Source organism: Sander lucioperca, chromosome 20 (assembly GCF_008315115.2).
Source record: "Sander lucioperca isolate FBNREF2018 chromosome 20, SLUC_FBN_1.2, whole genome shotgun sequence".
NCBI lineage: Eukaryota > Metazoa > Chordata > Actinopteri > Perciformes > Percidae > Sander > Sander lucioperca.
This window is the reverse complement of record NC_050192.1, coordinates 13914617-13927360: the sequence shown is the minus strand read 5'-3', so window position 1 is coordinate 13927360 and position 12744 is coordinate 13914617. Positions and strand designations below refer to the sequence as shown.

The 12744-nt window shown below is 41.6% G+C and overlaps 1 protein-coding gene across 5 annotated transcripts in view; it reads right to left on the bottom strand.

The window, feature by feature from the left end:
- The window catches only part of dock4b (dedicator of cytokinesis 4b), a 117267-nt gene that overhangs the window by 84774 nt on the left and 19749 nt on the right, over positions 1-12744 (bottom strand). For all 5 annotated transcript variants that reach the window (XM_031284794.2, XM_031284797.2, XM_031284798.2 and 2 more), the window contains exon 2: positions 57-140. In XM_031284794.2, the coding sequence (XP_031140654.1) occupies positions 57-140 (84 nt within the window). The remainder of the gene's footprint in view (positions 1-56; positions 141-12744) is intronic.

Here is a 12744-nt window from a genome sequence, read left to right as displayed (position 1 = left end):
AAGCGTCTAACCCTAAACATACATACTAAGTGTGTACCGTGTGCACTGTACTGTACCTTCACATTTCTCCAGGATCTGCACCGTGTCTCCGATTTCCAGCGGGAGGCCATGCTGGACAGTCCCTCGGAAACTGACCAGCACTGCAAGAAAAAGAGGCATAAAACACCCACGTGAGTTATTTTAACATTTGAGTTTAGTTATGCAGAGTGAGGAAAAGGTCCGATTCAGGAGCGATTCAAAACAAAATCTTTCTGGAAAATAACACTCAGAGTGGAGGTGCAATCAATAATCTGTGTAGGTGAAATAAAAGCTTATATAAATAATAAGATATCTCTGTTGTGTTTCTGCACAAACTCATACACCAAACAAACTTACATAAATATATGTTGTGCCATACAGAATATATGAAGTTGAATTTGTATTCAAAAACTATCATTTGAAGACCGAACCTTTCAAACAAGTGCAACCATAAAGAGAAAGACTGAAAACATTAACTTTTGGAAGGTCTGGAAGGACTGTTACAGCAATCTGACCATGGGCACATGTTCAGTAACACCACCCACTCAGTCCTGAACACTCCGGGGTCATAAATCATTTGCTGTGATGCAGCGATAGAAGGACATGCCTGTTTTTGATTCACCTTGGACTACTGTAGTGATTCTTTCACTACTCAGAGACGCACAGGTGATAAAATAACATCTCTACCACGTTGTACAGACCTGAAACGGCCAATTACTGAAACCATGTTTATATGATGAAAGCTCTGAGAGTTGACCCAGGTTATGCTCCAGGAGTCAAATATACAGACATGTCACGTTTTTACACATTTTCCAAATCAAATATCAAAATCAAAATAGATAAGGGAGCAGATATAGGGATGGACTTAAAGGGGCATGTTTTTAAAGTCTGAAAAAATAACCTCTGGTGATGTGGTCAGGGTTGTCTCGGTTTGGGCTTGAAGACTAAATCATTTATAACAGAAAGCCTGTGATACAAACTGTGGGAGTGAGGTTGCAAGACATGGCTATTTACCAGACTTGGTGGATCTGATAAAGGGAACTAATAGAGCCATTTGGGGAAGAATGCAGGGTTTTTGAAGCTTGACCCACACTAGGGACTAAAAGACAGGATATTTCTGCAACACCATTCTTCCATTCCATTTATTTTCGTAATCTGTTTCCTGTGAGTCCCATAAAAGTGCAATACTAAAATCGCTGAGAGAGTATCCCTTTAAGGAAAAGTAAGGAAGCAGAGAGAATAAAAATTATGCATGTAACAGATGGAGGTGCGTAAAAAGGGCCAAGTTTAAATTCAAGCAAAGCAAGCACAGAGCTTAAAATACTGTTATACCATAGAGAAATAATTGCATGATATAATGTGAGTTTGGATACTGTTAAGATTTTAGTTTGTACATGTTTTGAAACAATATTGAGGCAAAGCCTGAAATATAAAAGTAGAATAAGTAAGGACTACCTTCTTACTTACTGAAGATGCTGATGGTCCATTAGCAGTGAGCGGTACTTTGCACTTTGAGAGTGTAATAGCCATCAGAAGTGAGTGTCAGTTGACAGCTCTTCAACCAGTTCTTTAAAACAGAGCTGTGTCCCACTGACTCGCTCACTGCAGAAACCTGACACACACCCACACAACACACACACACACACACACACACACACACACACACTCTTAAACCTGCATGTACTGCACACACACGTCAACCACTACACACGGATGTTCATATATAAACAGAAACGCAAACGCTGACAGATCCATCCACACACACAAACTGTAGAAATGTCTTCTCATACTCTTACACAGGCAGCAAATTCACACAAGTAGCCCATTCAAACTGCGATGTATGTATGCAAGCAAACACAGACATGCATTCACACATGGACACACACACACGCAGAGGAAAAAGACAACTTCACTGGGACATGGAGTGGAAACGTATAACAAGAGTCCACTCCCTGCAGAACTGAGAGGGATCCTGCTACAAATAGTGTTTAGAGGGAATTTCATCTGATTCTGCCTTCTGGGGCTCGTCCAGTGTCCCTGAACGCAGGGATTATATTTAATCCAGGCCAATTTAAAGACACAGCGGGTTTCACCCCGAGCACAAACATTGTGGACACACAGGTATAATGGTTCATGGACTGCTGAACACATATGGGTGCTGAACGTGAGAACACACTCATTTAACGTTCAGTGAATCCAAAAAGTCACAAAGATCTATTTGAAAATACATTTTGAAGTGCAAATATTATTAAATATAGAGGGATTCTGGTGCACATCATCATTTTCTTCCGTATTTTTCATTTACTTTCTATAGCGCAACCATTTTCTGAACACGGAGCTCATTTACTGTAGCGGCATCTTGCAACAGTAATACAACTTTTTGATGTGCTGGAAATTAAAGTTTAAAAATCAATTTTAATAGTCCAACCTTGTAAAAAATGTGGGTGTTTTTTAATGAAAATTGGCACACACAAAAAAAAACAAAAAACTTTACGAATAAACTACGCTGCACTTAAAGAAAAATATCAGCAACAAATCAGAGGTTGACTGCCAGGTGTTTTTATTTATGTTTTTTTTTTCCTGACAGAGTAGCCCACTACCCAAGAGAGGATTCAGTTGAATTATCTTTCCACCCACTCTCTCATGTTGACATTGAGATCAAGTCTGCTGATGAAATCAAACAGCAGCTAAACACTCTGTGCTGTCTGTAACTCTGTGTGTGTGTGTGAGTGTGAGTGTGAGTGTGTGTGTGTGTGTGTGTGAGTCTGTGTCTTTCTGCATTTTATGCTGAAGCTTCGCCAACTCCTTGTTATCCCTCGAGCTGCATACACACTATCTTTACAAGGGATTTGTCACAAGTGCACATCTGACTTTGTAATTCATTCAAAGACCAACCGCTTGGTGCACACACATAGAGAAATGCAAAACTTGCCTACTTTTTGTACTTTCAAAGCCCAATCACTCACACACACACAGAGGCAATCACAGCAAACACACTCACACTCATAAAGTGTGCCCAATGCATGAATTATCCAAGTGACTCTTCCAGCTGCAGTCAACTAAATTATTCAGTTCAAGTCATTCGAGTCGCCTTTTTTTCTGCTGTGAAATGAAAGCTTCCTGCCTGTCAATCCAAAAGCCAGCTGCTGTCTGTCCATCTGTCTCTAACTGCCTGTCATCCGTCTGCCTCAGGCGATCTGTCTGTCAACTCTTGGGCTGGCTAACCGCCAAATGATGAACTGGGGACAGAGGAAAGATGCTTACACTTGAGGGAATTGATTTGTTGTTGCGTTGTCCCATTTGCTGGGAATTGCAGGATGTGTACTATTATGCCCGAAAAAGAGAACAGCGAGTACACACGGAGAGAAAGATGCCACACGGCTGCCGCAGAAATCCTATAAACGGACCAACGCATACACATACCGCACACACAAACATAGCATGCTTAAGTGGATGCCACTGGTGCATGAATATCCAATTGCATAAGCAAATCAAAAGCAGACGTGCTGATGCTCAGATATGACATGAACACAGACAAACATTTCCTGTCTATTGAACTTGTTAGACCCAGTTTTCAGATGGCGTCCAATGATCAGCATTTCAGCCACCAAAAGGCAAACTCTGATCCTTTCTGACACACCAAAACACTAGGTTTCTATGTGACACCTGCTAACTGGGTCATGGCGAGGATGCTGCTATTCTTGAGCAGACCATCATTCCAAACTAGACATTACACAAAGATGGCAATCTGGAAGAACCATGTACACATGGGTAAACAAAAAGAAACACAACAACAGAGTATCACAGACTGATGCAGGGAAAAACTATATACTATATAGTCAAGCTTCTTAAGAGAAAACAAGAGAAGCGAGGAAACTGACAAAAGCATCAACAGTGGAACAGAGAGCAAAATATAGAGTCGAAACCCCAATTCAGAGGGTCTCTGGTGGAGAGCTGGTAGTTTAACACTGATGCAGCGTGTCACTGGGTCTTCATGGGGCTAACATGGCAGCACCAATCTCCATCACAACGTCACTTTGGACGGAAGGTGAAAAGCTCAACATTATATTCACTAACAATAGTGTAGCGCAGGGGTCACCAACACAGTGCCCGCGGGCACCAGGTAGCCCCCAAGGACCACATGAGTAGTCCTCAGGCCTGTTCTAAAAATGAAAATTGAATATTGATATTATCTGTTTCCAACCTTGTTAAGTCATTGTTGATAATTATTGTAAGAAATCATTAACATGATCAGTGTCTTCACATAGATGACTATCATTAATCATTAATAATCATATATAACTAAAGGCAAACTGAGCAAATTTGTTATTTCAGAAGAGCGTATCAAACTGGTAGCCCTTCGTATGACTCTGTACCCATGAAGTAGCTCTCAGTATTAAAAAGGTTGGTGACCCCTGGTGTAGCGTATAATAGTGCCGTTAAAATCATTCTTTATCAAGTACTCACCCCATTTTTAAATAACATTGACTTACTGAATATACAATTCGACTTTGATCACAACAGTGAAAAAGTTAATTAAAGCTGCAGTGGGAAGAAAGCAAGGAAACGCCAGAGTAGGACGTCCTCCTGCAGCTCTCCCTCTCCACTCTCTGTCGCATGGACATATGCATGCGCAGAACAGCCAATTGGAACGCTCTCTCGCTCTCTGTCTGAAATGACGTGATTGGCCAATGTCTCCCGTCACAGGCTCAATTTTCTAAAGCCTAAAAACAAGAGCCAGGAGGAGATGTAGAAGTCTAGTTTTCTCTCAGAAGCCCTCTTTGCAAAGGCCCAGATGTTAGCATCCATACTAAACAATCAAAACGACGCTATCTTGAAGCGTTGCAGAGATATTGGAGATTACGTAACGTGATTTATGGATTCATCAAAATGGATTTATTGTACAAAGACACTGTAATTCCAGGCTGGATTAAGAAACCTCTAAAAAAGAACTACGATCGCATAGAAGACCTCTTTAAATTTCTCTTCTTCTAATAAAAAAAAAGTAAGTCTTTACTATACTGATCTGGAGATATTGAATATGACATAAAACGTGTAATCTGGTGTCGTATACGACATCGTCGACACCAGAGGTTTAACTGACAGCGACTGTGTCCACATGGGATCTTGAAGTCAGAGGTCACATTTCGATCCCTTTAATGCACTTCCAACTCGCCTTAATCCATGAGGACTTTATGTGTTTTGGTAGTTTGCAAGTGCATTCTGCTCAGCAAGTCGAGATCCCTAGAAAGCCTACTGGCTCGGATTAGGCTTGCATGTGTTTTAGGCTGCCACTTGGAGTCAAGGCCTGTCAAACTTCGTTACATTTCGTTTGCTCGTCACTCTGTCTAAGCCCTTTAGAAGAGCAGTACGCAGAACACTACCCCTCCTTCAAAAAAAGAGACGACTGAATGAGGTAGGTATACTGCCGGTGATCAAAGCTTAATATTATGTTGCTGTTAGACTCACATTTTTTACATAAAAGTAAAAAAAAACATTAAAGACGCATGAAGACAACACAGCTTTTTTGCATAAAACAACATGGCAAATTTAATTCAAAGCGCTCGTTAATGTGCTTTTTAACTTCATTAGTTTGATCCTCTCTTCTCTACAACTGCTCTGACAATGATTCACGTGGATAATCCCCTCCCACATGTTAATTAGATAGCATTTATTTCATTAATATGCTAATTAGACAACACAGCAACTGATGGTGATGCACTGGCCTCCATTGCTGCCAAAAGTAAGGATCATGAATATCTAATTTGTGCGTGGGAATATACGTGTGAGCATTATGAAACATGTTCAGACACACATGCAAACACAGATTTGCAAGATTAAAAAAAAACGCTTTATGAGTTGATTCCGAAGAAGAGTGATATCCAGAATGGGGAAGCAATGCTCGTTTTCATCCTGTTTCTTACACATTTACAAGGTGAACACTCTAAAGAGCACGTAACGCACAGAACTGAAAGTTACCTACACCAATAAACCTCTTTACTTCCTCATGCTGCACATTCTGAGTTCTGCATGTCCCCCATCCAAAAGCATAACACTGTCAGAACAGCATTTGCCAAACCAAAAGTGCTCTTTATTCCAGCAATGTGACTAAAACATTCCCACTCAGACCAAAACCAGCCCTGCTATGTTTTGTCTTAGCCAACTTCATGTGCACTCTGTTCCTAACCAAAGGATTCAGGCATTTATCTTTCTATGTGGTGAGGTAAAAGGGGCTGAAATGCCTCCACGTCATGCCAAAATACTGTAAGTGTCCCACCGCCTCATGGATTCAAGGCCGTGAATCTGTAAATGTGGTTAATAACACACAAGGACTTTTTTAGGGATCCGGTACAGTAAGAAAACCACAAAGACGTGTTTATGCATATATGAGGCACGCTTGCAGGCACAAAAACACACAAAATCACTTGAGTGTGACAGAGCAGGAGAGGTATCTGACAGCTTTAGTGTAAGCTGGAGACAGATTAAGCCAGTGTGTGTTTGTGCACTCGTATGCATCTGCAAAAGGTTATTTCTCTGGTTGAGCTTGGAATGCTGGGAAGTGGCATCATGCATTTTAAAGCAGGGGAATCAACAGGGGTCGGCAGCGGGAGAAGAGAGTAAGCAGACGGTTGAAAGTAGCGGCGCTGAGAAGGCCTTGAAGTTAGTGCACACAGAGAAAGACTAAAACACACACACACACACACACACACACACACACATGTGCAGACATAGAGGTCTGATAGGCAGTGTAGACAAAAGCCATGGCCCACGGAATCACCCAGGAGGAACGGCTTTCATTTTGCTTTCTCCATTGCCGGCCGCCAGGTTCCTTTCGCGACCTTTGTGTGTGTTGAGATAGCAACCTAGCAGCCGTCACATAACCGCTCACTGGCAACAATAACCCTTCGCTCAAATCACGCTGCTGGAGCAGAAGCTCTGAAAGCAGAGTTTTTCTGAAGAATGTTATTACTTTTTTGAAATGGCTGCATGATAAAAAAAAAAAAAAAAGTGCAGCTCAGGGCTCAGTCTCATTTCAGCATTGCCTCTGAATCAAAGATGTGACGTTTTTATACCTAGAGTACTGTATCTGATGCATGAAGAACTCAAAAAATAAATACAAGTTGTGCAGGTTACACACACAGCCAGGTATTACACACACTGAGTTTGTCAATTACACTTTCTAAATAAAGTGCGGAACACATTCAACATGGAAAAAAGTAACACTTTTATTAGCTTTTTCATTACCATTATTACCTGCTAAAGTAACACCAGCTTTTGCTCCAGTCATAAAGTGCAGGATAACAGAGCAACAAAAGCAAAAGTCAGTCTGTCCTACTGGCCTGAGCAGGAGAAATCATAAATGACTCAGATTAAATAGAAATATAGGTCAGTGCGCTAAACCTTACCTCATTCCCAGGCATTAATCTGACTGTGTGTGTGTGTGTGTGTGTGTGTGTTAGGGTAAGTTAAGAGCATGCATTAGATAGCCCACTGATGAAGTTGAGATGACATGATTATTATAATCCTCTTGAGGGTGTTTTTTGTCACCTGCATACATTTGTCATTTTCTCCCTCTTCTGTATCAAGCAGTGACTATTTTGAAGTGGTTTGTACAATTTCTTAAGCAACTAAAACAGACTGTGGCCATCTTTATCCCAATCCTCCTTTCTAATCCCCTGTCACTTTCCTGTAGTCCATCTCTTGTATGCCCGAGGATAGCTAATCACAGCCAGTGAGGTAGGGACACTGAATGGCATAAGGGACACTTCCTGTGACTGACTTGAATGGCATTCTTGCCAAAAACAAACCAGCTCATATTTCAATGGGAAGCAATTTGACGCCAGCTCTCCCTGGAGGACAAGAGAAAGCCTGTTGAGGTTCCACCAGAATTCAACTCCAGTGTTTTTATGTCTGTAAATAAACAGACTGAACCAAACAAGTCAAGTGTGAAGGATAATTCATCATCTTCACCAGCAACAAATTCTAAACACAACAATGGTATATCTTATAAGGCTGATATGGCCAATGTGTTGCCTATTTAGACATCCAGAAGATACAGAGCAACATTAGCATTCATGTGGAGTTATATTTCTGTCCACAAGGCAAATATTGAGCCCAATATTTACTCTCCTTGTAGCTCTGTTTTGTTCTCCATCAACTCCTGGGTTACATATCTGGCTATTTAGCTCCTAAATGCTGCACTATGTTTATCAGCTAGTCGCTAACATTGTCTGTCTGCTGTTTGGTAGGAGCAGATAGTGTGCCGTGGGTTTATCGGAGCTTTTTCGCTGAAAACAGCTGCCTGCAGACATACGTTACCACAGAATGGTGGCCAAAACTATGAAAATATGACCCAAGTTGTGATAAGCCAGAATTATCCTTTAAATTATACTGTGGTTACCACATGACACCACACTCAAAAATGTAATATTCTCACTGTCTCTCCCATGCTCTTAATACTCTAGATGCAAATGCTGGGAGCTGCAGCTTTAAAGAGTGCTGATCTTCAGCAGCAGCTGAAGTCACACCGACACTGGTGCCTACACATCCTCCCACCCTGCAGAGAGAAAGATGGAGAGTGGAGGAAGAAAGGCTAAAATATACAGAGGGAGAGGAGGGAAAATGAAGGGTGTGGTTGATGTTAAAGCAACACAGGAAAAAACATTCGGGAGACAGAGAGAGATTGTCGAGAGTGGTGGAGGGAGAATTGAAGGGACAGAGATAAGTGGAGAGAGTAGGCTGCATCTTCCACTGACAGATGGAGCAGAAAAAGAAGAAAGACTAAGCGGCAAACATCTGCTTTTCTTCCTTGAGGTATAGCAGTTAAAAGTGGGAGTGTCAAATGAAACCTACTGCATCAATCTGTCTCTCATTCTGACTCACTTCCTATTCTATCTCTACCATCGCTCAACCGCTCTCTTTCAGGGAAAAGGAGGTACGACTGACCTCTATCTGCACTTCAAGCTCTCTTGAATCAAATTACAACTAATTATGCACTTGCGCTGCGGTAGCACATCCAGATGTAAACACACTCACACACCCAACGCTGACAGGAAATCAATAGAGTGAACATGTGCGAGTGTGCGGCCTGAAAAGAACATGTGCATACCTGTGAGTGAGTGACCTTTCTGAGTGCATACAAACACATAGGTTCTTGATGCACATAGATTTATGTTGTATTTGGCAGGTTGTAGCCTATGTTTAGCTGTCGGCAGCACTATTAAACAGAGTATGACATCACATCTCACTGACATGACATCAGCAATAGACCCTCACCCACCACTGGTAAACACACACACACACACACACACACACAGGCTTGTTTGTATAGCACCAAGCTATACAACTCAAATAGCAGTCAGAGTCAGGTCCACAGTGAGGATGATGAAAAAGTGATGAAACTAAATCCACCAAAAAACAACATCTGTGGTTTTATCTCACATTTCCAGTTCAAACACTGAAGAAGTGGCCTTTATAAAAAGGAAAAAAAGGAAAAATGCTGCCCCAAGGTGAAGCTAAATCAATGGGATTTTTAAGCAGAGCAGGTAAAACCACTACAATGGCTTAGTTTAGATTTTTATTTGTGTTATGCGTCTGTCAGGAGCTTTAAAATGGGAAAGACAGTGCAGTGTAGCCTACACCCACAGCCTCAAGCCTGTAGATGTACAGACACTAGTGGGATTTGTGTTGACTGGGGAGCAATAGGAGTGAGTCTGGGTAGAGGGAGACCGAGAGAGAGAAAGAGAGAGAAGGTGAAGGACAGATAAAGACAGCAGAACAGTAAGACTGACAAACAATGCGGTGGAGAGACAACAGATAAGAACAGAGACAGGATGAGAGGCTGAAACAGGAAGAGTGAGGGAGAGGGAATCAAAGAGAGAGAGGCAGGAGAGCTAAGTAGCTGTCAGCTCTTGTGTATCTCACTTCACTTTGTTTGCCCCTGTACTGTATGGCAGCTTGAGGGGAAGAGAGAGGCTCCCTGTCAGCTCTCAAACATGTACACACCAATGGCAGGGCCAGGGGAGAAAGGTGTGAAGGAGAACAGGGAGCTAAACAAACATACAATAGTCAAATCAATCATGGGGAAGAAAGAGGAGAAGATATTTGATAATTATACTATCCATAAACTTGGTGAATTAAGCGGTAGAAAGTGGGCACCTGGGTAGCTCACCTGGAAGAGCGCGCGCACACATATATAGAGGTTTACTCCTCGACGCAGCAGCCGCGGGCTCGACTCTGACCTGCAGCCCTTTGCTGCATGCCATTCCCCCTCTCTCTCCCCATTCATGTCTTCAGCTGTCCTATAAAAATAAAGGCCTAAAATGCCCCAAAAAAATGTCCCACTTATTTTCATCTTGAAAACCAGATTCATGTATAAGCTCCAAGGCTTTTTCCTGTAATGACAGCTTCAGGTATAGTATGTACAAAAGTACTGTTTAAGATATGGTTACCAAGACTTGTTGCTTGATAAAAGCCTGGAACTTAAGTATAGTTCTCTGTCAAACAAAGACTGACATTAAGGCGGGGAACAGATCAGAAAATAGCAAAGCTCCCACTTGTTAGATAACTGCAAAAGAACAGTTATATATGAGAGAGAGAGAGAGAGAGAGAGAGAGAGAGAGAGAGAGAGAGAGAGAGAGAGAGAGAGAGAGAGAGAGAGAGAGAGAGAGAGAGAGAGAGAGCAAGAGAGAGAGCGTGAGAGAGAGAGTTAGAGAGAGAGAGAGACGGACAGAAAGTGTCAGGGAAACAGCAGGTTTCTCAAAGTTAAGCCATGTATAACTGCCAAGACATACAGACAGCTGAGAAATGAAAGGAACAACTTGAATAAATTAGTGGAGAAACATAACAAATGCAGATGCTTCCTGCAGGCCGTGGAGGGTGCCTGATAGGGGTGGGAAGAAAAAAATCGATACAGCATAGTATCACGATATTTTCCGTGGCAATACTGTATCGATACACAGACGCCAAGTATCAATCTATTATTATATATGTGCTGGTCAGTTTGTCTGCTTGACAATCCCATTTTGCAGCAATACAATTCAAGTAAGATGAACAAACAGAGAAATGTATCTCTTTAGATAAAACATATGTTGACAAAGTTTCCTTTTGGGGACATCATTTAAAATTGGGAAAAATTTGAAGTTGAAGAAAAAAGGTAATAAATTGCAATATATCGCAGAATATTGCAATATGTTTAAAATATCGTATCGTGACATAAGTATCGTGATGATATCGTATCGTGAGGCCTCTGGTGATTCACACCCCCAGTGCCTGAATAGTTTGATAATGATGAAAGTGATGTTAAAATATCCTATGAACTACGCAGTCACCAGATCTCAACCCAACTGAAACACTATAGGAGACTTCTGGTCCCACCAGGTGAGACACCACGAACAATTAAACACCAAATGACTTAACTTTTGAAAGATGGTGTTCATCCCTCCAGTAGAGTTAATGGACTTGGCAAGTCTATGGCAGGGACCTTTGAAGCTGTGATGGAGGCTCACAGTCACCCAACACCTTTCTTAGGACACTTCATGGTGTTTTTTTAATACTTTCATTTGTCACCCGTCTCTGTCTACTTGGACTGTATGATGCAAATCCATTTGAAAACTGAAGCTCTTTTTGAGTTCATTTGAAAACATTAATCTGTCACCTTACTGGATTGTATTCCATTGTCTCAATGGTACCGTGAACAATATGTCTCCACCAACACAGCCCCTGCATGTGTTGTTCTATCACAGGGCTGTTTTTGGTCTGAATCCATGCGTAGTCAGTCTATGAGCAGTTTTCCGAAATGTTCTGTGGGATTATGTAAAACGTTTTCCTCTAGATGCAGAATGTATGGACCAGTGGACCTTTGGATAATGTTATAGATCCGTATATCCTAGAAGAAATAAATAAGATCCTGCCATTCTCTCTGAAATAGACCTCTTGATGCCAGGTTTACGTTCCATTTTTCTTATCCTCTGTGTATTTATATTTTAACATTCATTCAAAGTGTAGTGTGTTTAAAAAAAAAAAAAAATTACATCTTTTTTTAAATCTGAGTTGGTTGATAAGTGCAGGAGAACTGTAATTGTAATGCTTTCTTAAATGAATAAGTTGAACTTTGAACCTTGAAGTGGGGTGTTTCAAGATCATGCATGAGCTGTGCAGCTTGGTGTTTGAAGGATGGTTCTCATTTGTACACTCAGCGTGTGTTACTGTGTTAATGTGCTGCTATCATACCATTTGATTCTGTCGTATCATAATGGACAGCTGGTGCTTATCACCTCATTAAAAAATATTTCCCCACCCCGCTCTGATGAAAAGCATGTTGTACTGCACACATACAGTATCTCAGCATGCACACTTGCATGAGATTGCAGTAATAGGTCTGCGGAGGCACACGATACACACAGAAACACACCCACATGCATGATGTTAGCGAAGTGGGGGGGGTGGGGGGGGATAGCCCGGCATCTCTGAATCTGCACTGAGCCATGAACAACCATATGGAGACTTTCTTCTTAGTTAAACCCTCTGGATTGCTGCACGACAGTAGCCTGCGAACAAGTTGCGCATTTTATTACACACAGATGCAGGGTGTTTTGAACACTGATTTGTTGTTACGGCAACATGCTGCGACAACATCACCACTGCACTATAAATTGTAGGGTGCGAGCCGTGACACTTAAGAATGAACTTTCAGCACACAAACACTTCTTCTGCGCTAAAATTAAA